Here is a 10,001-nt window from a genome sequence, read left to right as displayed (position 1 = left end):
AGAATCCCTAGTCGTTGCTCCGGACAGTATTGTGCCTCTTATTAAGCAGCAGCTTGGCGCCCTAAGTAGCTCTGTAAAAGGTAGTCTGAGGAACCTTGGAGTAACCTTTGATGAAGGGATGTCCCTAGAACGGCATTCTAAACAGCTTATCAGGAACTGTTTTTTCCATTTGAGAAACATCTCTAAGCTGAGACATATGGTCTCTTGTCATGAGCTTGAGATGATTGTGCATGCGTTCGTTTCCTCACGATTAGACTACTGTAACAGCCTGTTTACATGCCTTAGTAAAAAGGACTTGGCTCGCCTACAAGTGGTCCCAAACTCTGCTGCGCGGTTCCTGACCCGCACCCACAAGACAGCCCATATTACTCCTATTTTAAAATCTCTACATTGGCTCCCTGTCATATACAGGATTCATTTTAAAGTCAGTTAAGTACAAGCACTGGTAATGTTGATCTTTTTAATTAATTTTATTTAATCAGTGCCTGCTTACTATTTCCTCTCCCTCTGTTTTTATTCTGACACTAAATTAAATACTTGAAAAAAGGTTACAAAGTTGAAAAGCTAAATTTGATTTCAATGAACGAATGGTTGTCTAAGTGAAGTCCAGGAAACACCATCCGGTAAAGAGGAGTTATTTTCAAGTCAGGAACAGCACACAATTGAGATTGACTTGACAGTGTTTTTACTGTTTTTGTGTCCAAGTCATTTTGTTGACAAAAATTGACCACAAAAATAAAATAATATATATCTTCTGTTTTTCCATGTGTTTTTGTTGTCATTTTGTTTATTTGTTAGTAGGGTTGCAGGTTTGTACTTAGTTTTGTTTGTATTGTTTGTCTTATAGTTTATATATTGATCCCCTCTTCCTTGGTTATTAAAGTGCTTTATAAATAGAGTTGGATTAGATTGTAGTGGAAAGTGAGCATCGGTTGTAGGTATTACTGAACTTATAGTTCTAGTATATACATATACACATAGTGTCCTCCCTCAACCAAATTTTAGGTTACATTATCAAAATCTCCATGGAATGAACATATTAACCCTACTTTTGATAGTGATTTTCACTGGATGTATTCCACATAAAACATCACGTATGCAAAATAAGACAATTAAATCAACATCAGTGTAACAAAAAGTGCCCAGTCAGGCCAAAACATGTTTTAAAAAAAAAAAAAAAAAAGTCAAAATGTGTATATTATCTTTTCTAAATGAATCAGCTTGCCAAGTCTAGTCCTTTTTTTCTCATCACAAACCATTATCTACTGCCAGTGTAGTAGGTACCATCTACAACAGAGTGGAGCAACAGTGTAGTGTGTCAGTCTGATATGCTGGCACAGCAGAGCATTGGTTGAAATCCCGAACTCTCGAGTTCAGTACCTGGGATTGCATACAGAGAGACATAGTCAAGGGTTTTCCTTTGCTCAATCAATCAATTTATTAGCGATCAACAGAAAATGAATCAACAACATTAGGTCAATAGGAGAAACAGGCACTCATCTACAATATGAAATGACAAAGTAAAATTTGTACAACCTGAGTGACCAACACACGTGTTTATTTTTAGAATAATAATGTTGTATTACAAGAATAAGTAAACACAAACGAATCTTATACAGTTTTAAGAAAAAGAAAACAGTCACTGCTCAGCCTCTAATAGCCACACCCTCTGTTTGTGGGTCTGTGCTTCTGATTGGTGCGTCACATTTCCTCCCGCTTTTTCTGCGTTTATAAACAGCAGCCCCTGGCTGAGGAGCACAGTTTCTTCCTGAAGTCTAGAAGAGATTTTTATTCACAATGAGCGGCAGAGGAAAGACCGGAGGTAAGGCCAGAGCAAAGGCAAAGACCCGTTCATCCAGGGCTGGTCTTCAGTTCCCAGTGGGTCGTGTCCACAGACTGCTCCGTAAAGGCAACTATGCTCAGCGCGTCGGTGCCGGTGCTCCCGTCTACCTGGCGGCCGTGCTGGAGTATCTGACCGCTGAGATCCTGGAGCTGGCTGGAAACGCTGCCCGCGACAACAAGAAGACCCGCATCATCCCCCGTCACCTGCAGCTGGCTGTCCGCAACGACGAGGAGCTCAACAAGCTGCTGGGTGGAGTGACCATCGCTCAGGGTGGTGTGCTGCCCAACATCCAGGCTGTGCTGCTGCCCAAGAAGACTGAGAAAGCTGCCAAGGCCAAATAAAGATCTACCATTGAAATATACAACACAACGGCTCTTTTAAGAGCCACCCACAAACCCTGAAAGAGCACAACTTTCTTATTAGATGTTCACATTAAACAAGTAATATTTTAATTGCTGATATTTTTGGAAATGTTTATCTGCCACCACTAGCAGCATTAGGTTTCATTCTATGGCCAGTAATATACCCTAAAATTCATTTAACTGACTAATAAATTAAAATGAAGTGAAAACATGTTTACTTCATGTGATGTGCACTAAAAAACCACCAGTTGGTGGTTTTTGTCCTTCCTGCTTAGGTAAATACACTTTAATCCTATAAACTGTTCTCTAAATAGACAAACACGCTTTCTTAATTTCCATGATTCATAAACTTTAGTTCTGTAGAAACACACTGCATGTATCCAGTATTATACAAGCTTTGTATCATAGTGTAATGGTAGTAAAGTATCCTCTGTTGTTTCCTTAACGCATAAACAGTAGCCTTATTCCCCGACTGATCATTTCAACCCTTCTTGCTGTCTTGGGCAGAACAGATTGCTCAAAAACATCTAATTTTGACCAAATCTAGTAAACAAAAAAAAAAATCAGTCGGCTACACTATCCCCAGGGTTAACCTTCAGTCAAATAATACATTTGAACATAACAATCTACCTTCTCTCGGAAGGTTCTACTATTGGTTGCCTGCATTAATGTATTAACAAATTACATAGTACTGTACATTACTTTTTAGAGCAGTATTTATTCATTTATTATTTCTTCGTTTCATTTGTGTATGTGTGTGTGTGTGTGTGTGTGTGTGTGTGTGTGTATATATATATATATATATATATATGTGTTAAAGATGCTCACAATAAACCTCATAAAACAATCCAATAATTATTTTTCTAAATATGTAATGGTACATTTTTAGGGAACGCCGAACTGGTCATTTATTCTTGCTTTGTTTGGTTTCGCGCTCAGAGAAAAAGTTTGAACAGACTTCTGACCAATCAGCTACGCACACTATGGACCAATCAGCTACGCACACTATGGACCAATCAGCTGCGGGAACGTCACAACCACGCGCCGCTTCACACCCTGTCCCACAGTTTAAAATCAGCGTCGGCTCCACTAAAACGCATTCATATCTTTCTTCGAGTAGAAACATTGAACCATGGCAAGAACCAAGCAGACCGCCCGTAAATCCACCGGAGGTAAAGCTCCCAGGAAGCAGCTGGCCACCAAGGCTGCCCGTAAAAGCGCCCCGGCCACTGGCGGAGTGAAGAAGCCTCACCGCTACAGGCCCGGTACCGTGGCTCTGAGAGAGATCCGTCGCTACCAGAAGTCCACGGAGCTGCTGATCCGCAAACTGCCCTTCCAGCGCCTCGTCCGAGAGATCGCTCAGGACTTCAAGACCGACCTGCGCTTCCAGAGCTCCGCCGTCATGGCTCTGCAGGAGGCCAGCGAGGCTTACCTGGTGGGTCTGTTCGAGGACACCAACCTGTGCGCCATCCACGCCAAGAGGGTCACCATCATGCCCAAAGACATCCAGCTGGCCCGCCGCATCCGTGGAGAGAGAGCTTAAACACTTAATAGCAATACTCAACAACAACGGCTCTTTTAAGAGCCACACACATCAGACCAAAGAGCTGTTTCCTAATCTGTGGTTCAATACTGGTAAAAAACATAACTGATATTTTAAAAGGTGATATAATTATGTTAGTCGAAGTTTTTTTAAAAAAAAAAAAATGAATAAAAAACCCAACCCAAGTACTACAATAAGAGCTGCATTTGTACTTGATGCAAAACGGTCTTGTGATAGCCTTATCGCAAAAGAAAAATATAACCTTTTTTTTTAATTTAATTTTTTTTTGTTGTAAGTTACTATAGCCTTACTTCTGATCTTTTTTTTTGTGGTAATTTTTCATGCATTGTTTTTTTCACACCAGTTTAAGTGTGTTTATCACATGTGCGCTGCTTTTTTGTTTTGTTTTATTTAGATCTTATATCCGAATCTAAAAAAAAAAAAATCAACTTTTATTGTTATGCCTTTACTTACCTCCGATTTTGGGTGTTTTATACTTTTTTGAATGCCTTAATGCATGTTACTACAGTATTAGTTTATACGTCATATTTACAGTAGTTTTTAGGGTCTTGCGATAGACTTATCTAAAATTTTTTTATAATAATCACACTTTTTTTTCTTTGTATGCTTTACTATTGGCTTAACTCTGATTTTGGACCCTCAGGCAAATGGGGGTTTAAATCCCCCTCGTGCAAAGAACCTGAATGTTTTACTAAATAGACAGATGAGCAGGTAGACACTGCCCTAAATAACACTTTTTTAAAAATGAACAAAGGTGTTTTTTTTTTTTTTGTGCTTGTGATACAATAGTTCATAAATATTGGTTTTCAGTCTTTTCTGATAGTGTGTCCCTTTGAGTTTGATGATGTAAATATAAACCAAGCCCCAGAAATCAACCAATCCGCTATTTTATGTAGTAATATGTATTTTTGTTAATGTACACTTTCGTTTGCATTTTTATTCTAATTGGTGGCTATACTCTATTATAGTTGATGAACTGTGGCTCCTTTCTATTTAAGGTGATGTACTTCTGCAGCCCCACATAATGACCACAACCCTCAGATTCAGCAGGTATTGTTGACTATTTTGCAAATTGAGTTTATAAACTAAACATTCATGATTTCACACAAAAGCACAAGGAAATCATGTAAACTACACAGAGCGGTTTGGGATTGTTTAAACGTGTTGATGATATTGCAATATTAAATGTATGAGATATAATGCAAAAATGTGTATAATGCTGGTGCTACCATGTCTATGTGTGTATGCATTTTTTCTTTAATATTCTCCATCTTGTCTTTAATATTTTTTTTCTTGAATGAACCAATCTGTAAACTATTGGCAATAAGTTTACATAAAATAAGTATATACATATTAGAAACAGAAAATACACTAAATAAAATATTTACTAAATATGTATTTCATCTGGTAAAAATATTATGATATCAACTGTTTGTTTGATTGGAATGTATTCAACAACAGACTTTCACCTCCATCACTGTGTTTGCTGCTCATAACAAACCTTCAATTCATAGCACAAATATAATAAACATGAGGATTTAGTCACTAATAATGGCTGAACTAACATGTTGTTGAGTTGGAAAACATATTTTGAAGAAGCTTTGTTGCGTCTTGAAGTATTTTAAAGGTAAAAAGGAGAAAAAGTCGTGGATCTCCGCGGTGACTCGCTGAGCTTCGGAGGTCTCAGTAAAAAAAGCAGAAAGTATCAAAGCTGGAGATGAAGTGACTATGAAGACAAACATGTCTGTTATGAGATCCTTTTTTTATTAGTCAGTAACTTTGCTTAAATTGTCTTTTAGAACTGTTTTTCCACTAAGGAGAAAACACAAGTAGAGCCGCTCTGCTGCCTGAGTTGAGTCTCTACGGTTCTCATGGTGGGTTTAAGTCCAGCCTCCTGCTCACACTTCCCACTATCCTCGTCCCGCTGTGTTTAACTCGTTCAAACGGACAAAGAGAACTTTAACAATGGCTGAAGTCGCTCCCGCCGCTCCACCAAAGCCCGCTAAGAAGAAAGCAGCCAAACCGAAGAAGGCTGGTCCCAACGCCAGCAAACTCATCTGTGACGCTGTGGCTGCTTCCAAGGACAAGAAAGGAGTTTCTCTGGCTGCTCTGAAGAAGGCTCTCGCTGCTGGAGGATACGACGTGGACAAAAACAAAGGCCGCGTTAAGACAACTGTCAAAAGCCTGGTGGCCAAAGGTGCTTTGGTTCAGACCAAAGGCTCCGGAGCTTCTGGATCCTTTAAACTGGCCAAGAGCACCGAGGCCAAAGCTAAGAAGCCTGCTGTGAAGAAATCACCTGCAAAGAAAGCCGCAGCCAAGGTGAAGAAACCTGCAGCTAAGAAACCCGCAGCTGCCAAAAAGCCCAAAGCAGCAGCAAAGAAGACTCCAGTCAAGAAGTCTCCCAAGAAGGTGAAGAAACCTGCAGCAGCGGCCAAGAAAGCGGCCGCCAAGAGTCCCAAGAAGAGCCCCAAGAAGGCAGCTAAGAAAGCTCCTGCAGCTAAAAAAGCTCCTGCAGCTAGGAAAGCTCCTGCTAAGAGGGTAGCCAAGCCCAAAGCTAAGAAGGCAGCAGCCAAGAAGAAGTGAACATCTCTACTATGGTTTATCACCAACAAAGGCTCTTTTAAGAGCCACCACTTTGTCAGCTAAGAGCTCCTGTTTCCTCATCATGACAAAAACAACACACCACAATGATCTCACTATATTATAAAAACTGCATTGAGTCATATCTTGGCTAGAGAAATGTAGAACTATCTACTGTTAAAGTAGATAAAACTGCAATAAAGTTCTCAGTTATTGAATTTTAGAGACATTGATGCTTCATAATATTAACACTCACAAGCCTTATTACTTAAACTACACATGCATAAGATTGTTTCTATTACAAACTACTATTAACAAACGTTGAACCCTTTAAATTAGCACTGCTGTGTTTAACAGCCTTTCTAAGATAGATATTTTACCCCCCATGGATCCTGTGTATTTGATTTCAGATTATACATGTTTATTAGTCAAGAAAATACCACATACTTGTATGCAGAAATGGGGGAAAAAAGAAAGCAAGGATTCAAAACTATGTATACACCCACACACACACACACACACACACACACACACACACACACACACACACACACATATATATATATATATATATATGAAATAAACCAGTGAGCACCTTGCATAGATTATATTTGGGCACAGCACATATTTGGCAGAGCTAAGAATAACTGAATGTTGTTACTTTAAGCAACACATGGCCTATCACTGTTAGACATGTTTGGAAAAGATTAAGTTTTGTAACATTTATGCAGTTTTGTTATTGAATAAAAGCAGACTTGTTAGGTGATTCCCACCAATCATAAGCACAAACAAAATATATATATAAAAAAATCATTTTGAAATCATAAAAAACAAATAATAGTGTAAAAATATATAGAAGAGTAGTATGTAATGTATAACTGATATAAACTTTTAGAATCTGAGTGAGAAAGGCAAAGTTTAAACAGTGCTAAAAAAAAATAAATTTTTTTTTTTTATTCATTCAGTGACAGAAAACACGCCCATCTTTGAGCCAGCCAATCACAGACAGAGACCAGCAACAGTATAATCTGAATAGAGGGAGTATAAGTACAGTGGACATAAGGAGGTAACATCACATCGGTTTGTTGGGAACAACCTAGGATCAAACATGCCTGAACCCGCCAAGTCAGCGCCCAAGAAGGGCTCCAAGAAAGCAGTGAGTAAGACCGCCGCCGGTAAGGGAGGAAAGAAGAGGAGAAAGACCAGGAAGGAGAGTTACGCCATCTACGTGTACAAGGTGCTGAAACAGGTCCACCCTGATACTGGTATCTCCTCCAAGGCCATGAGCATCATGAACTCCTTTGTCAACGACATCTTTGAACGCATCGGAGGTGAAGCTTCTCGTCTGGCTCACTACAACAAACGCTCCACCATCACCTCCAGGGAGATCCAGACTGCTGTGCGTCTGCTGCTGCCCGGAGAGCTGGCCAAGCACGCTGTGTCTGAGGGCACCAAGGCTGTGACCAAGTACACCAGCTCCAAGTAAACCTGGAACATCTCTAAACAACAACAACACAACGGCTCTTTTAAGAGCCACCCACTACAACTACAGAGCATTACTACCTGAATTACTTTTCTACTTCTATAATCTACACATTTCATAGTTGTGCAGCTATTAACATTTCTTAGAGTCCTATGCACAGATTTAAATATCTGAATTATTACGAGTATGACTGTCTTTAAACTGAGTGTGTGTGAGTTTAACTGGGATTAATATCTTACAAAAAAAAATTCGTTGACTGCTGTGGTTTATTGCTTCATGGCTCTAATTGTGTAAAGCTGCCTTTGCGTTATGAAAACTATAAATAAATACTAAAGATTATAAATCAATACATATAAGTCATTACAAACACAACAACACAAGGATTTACAATATGTATAGGGTGTGTTAGATATGAATATGATAATAATTCCTTTATTAATCTCGGGGAAATGGTTTATGTTACAGCCACGATCACATATAAAGAATAAACCTATCACAGAATGCAGCCAAGGCTTAAGACCACTAAAAATATTCTAATCAACTGAATGAAAGTAATTTGATTGAAAGTACTCACGTTGCTGTAATTAAGGTGATTTTATGGATATTTGCATTTTTAAAAATAAGTAAATTAGTTACATTTCTACACCTAACAGTTACTGACTAAATTCTTATTCTGAAATTACATAAAATAAAATGACAGAACAACAAATGCATAACAGATTTAAACGTGTTGGATTGTGCCACAAAAACATTGAATGCTGGTTATTTTCTTAGAGTTCATAAATGTACTTATTATACTTGAAGCCTGATAATTTGTTTTATTTTATTTAAAAAATAATAATTGTACAATTTGGGAATTCTTTTATTTTGTACAGATGCCTTTGTGGAAAATAAATTCCAATTGTGCATGATTTGGTCTATCTTTTTAAGTTTATACATTTCATGTGTACTGTACTGTATGCAAGGAAACCTTGGCAAAATTTATTAACAAAAATAAACATAGTGAGTGATTGAAACTTTTACTTTGAGTCATTTTTAGTTTAGAGACGGAAGACTATTATTAATCATTAATCCTACCGCAACCATATGTTATATTCTTAATAATAACCAGTGTTACACACGTTACTTTTGACAGTAACTAGTACTGTAACGCAATATTTTTTTAATAACGCGCCTTCGTTACAATATGGTGTGTTTGTCCTTTACTTTGGTAGCTGCAGTGTACTTCCTGTTTAGAGTGGCGCTACATGTTTTTTGAAGAAGAAGAAGAAGAAGAAGAAGAAGAAGAAGAAGAAGAGGAAGCATTGTCAGCGTGTCTCTGTTTACATCATGGCGTCATCTGTCTCCAAAAGGTGAAGCTATGCTAACGCTGCGTTGGTGGACGTGATGGAAACAACAGCGTATGGATGTTAACGGACTGTGACTGTTGTCCAGGGACAGGTCAGCCAAACTATAGCACGGTATGTTGTTGTAAATAAGAAGTCTGTCGCTACTGCTGAGTCACCGCTAACAGCAGCTCATTAACTGCGGTCAAGCCAGCCGTGGTTCTCGTTTGTCTGGTCAAATCAGCCGGTCAAGAGAGAAAAAAACATTTAAGTATAATTCACCCAACTTTGACATAAAATAAAAAAACTTTTTTTCCCCATAAGTGGTTCATGATTCATATTTTGATTAACTTAGCACTTCATAGACTACTTGCACGAATAATATTTAGTAGTTTTACTGTGTACTTTTTGAGTAATCCTCTGTCAACATCCTGTACAGATCACAAATTTAAGGATTATTCACCCAAATTGACGTGGAATAAAAAGATAATTTTCCATAAGTAGTCCATGATTTATATTTTGAGTAACTTAACACTTCATAGGCTACTTGCATGAATAATATTGAGTACTTTTACTGTGTACTTTTTGAGTAATCCTCTGTTATTCCGAATGTTATTCAGATTGCTTTCATTTTTTTTATTTTAGAAGGTTTTTTGTGTTTATGTTGAACATGATTGCTAGTTTTTTTTTTACTTAAGTTGTATTCTAAGGCTAAACACAACCGTTTTATGACGCTGGAGCCACTTTAATTTTGAATAATATTCAGGTTGTTTTGTTTCATTTATTTATTTCACAATTCCTTGTAACATTATCAGTTACATTATCAGCTGTTCTCAGGTAAATA

The 10,001-nt window shown here is 38.0% G+C and overlaps 5 protein-coding genes across 9 annotated transcripts in view; all 5 read left to right on the top strand.

Moving 5' to 3' along the window:
* Positions 1-1,786: 1,786 nt before the first annotated feature.
* Positions 1,787-2,184, top strand: LOC114474396 (histone H2A). Its single transcript, XM_028464688.1, has one exon. It carries the CDS (start codon positions 1,798-1,800, stop codon positions 2,182-2,184), a length of 387 nt encoding a protein of 128 aa, XP_028320489.1. The 5' UTR covers positions 1,787-1,797.
* Positions 2,185-3,337: 1,153 nt separating this feature from the next.
* LOC114474378 (histone H3) lies at positions 3,338-3,806 on the top strand. The gene has a single exon (XM_028464662.1). It carries the CDS (start codon positions 3,338-3,340, stop codon positions 3,746-3,748), a length of 411 nt encoding a protein of 136 aa, XP_028320463.1. The 3' UTR covers positions 3,749-3,806.
* Positions 3,807-5,699: 1,893 nt separating this feature from the next.
* Positions 5,700-6,442, top strand: LOC114474318 (histone H1-like). The gene has a single exon (XM_028464541.1). The coding sequence runs from the start codon at positions 5,735-5,737 to the stop codon at positions 6,350-6,352; it is 618 nt and encodes a 205-aa protein (XP_028320342.1). The 5' UTR covers positions 5,700-5,734; the 3' UTR covers positions 6,353-6,442.
* Positions 6,443-7,435: 993 nt separating this feature from the next.
* On the top strand, positions 7,436-8,576 carry LOC114474411 (histone H2B 1/2). Its single transcript, XM_028464713.1, has one exon. The coding sequence runs from the start codon at positions 7,458-7,460 to the stop codon at positions 7,833-7,835; it is 378 nt and encodes a 125-aa protein (XP_028320514.1). The 5' UTR covers positions 7,436-7,457; the 3' UTR covers positions 7,836-8,576.
* Positions 8,577-9,122: 546 nt separating this feature from the next.
* The window catches only part of LOC114474330 (transmembrane protein 47-like), a 49,524-nt gene continuing 48,645 nt past the window's right edge, over positions 9,123-10,001 (top strand). For all 5 annotated transcript variants that reach the window (XM_028464637.1, XM_028464619.1, XM_028464566.1 and 2 more), the window contains exon 1: positions 9,123-9,292. The gene's annotated coding sequence lies outside the window, so the exon portion shown is untranslated. The remainder of the gene's footprint in view (positions 9,293-10,001) is intronic.

This window comes from Gouania willdenowi, chromosome 2, assembly GCF_900634775.1.
Source record: "Gouania willdenowi chromosome 2, fGouWil2.1, whole genome shotgun sequence".
In the NCBI taxonomy this organism is placed as follows: domain Eukaryota; kingdom Metazoa; phylum Chordata; class Actinopteri; order Blenniiformes; family Gobiesocidae; genus Gouania; species Gouania willdenowi.
The sequence above is the reverse complement of the archived record's forward strand: the minus strand, read 5'-3'. Positions and strand labels throughout refer to the sequence as shown.

Excerpts from the sequence above, each read along its gene's own strand:
- LOC114474396 (XM_028464688.1), top strand. The coding sequence starts at position 1,798 with ATGAGCGGCAGAGGAAAGACCGGAGGTAAGGCCAGAGCAAAGGCAAAG.
- LOC114474378 (XM_028464662.1), top strand. The coding sequence starts at position 3,338 with ATGGCAAGAACCAAGCAGACCGCCCGTAAATCCACCGGAGGTAAAGCT.
- LOC114474318 (XM_028464541.1), top strand. The coding sequence starts at position 5,735 with ATGGCTGAAGTCGCTCCCGCCGCTCCACCAAAGCCCGCTAAGAAGAAA.
- LOC114474411 (XM_028464713.1), top strand. The coding sequence starts at position 7,458 with ATGCCTGAACCCGCCAAGTCAGCGCCCAAGAAGGGCTCCAAGAAAGCA.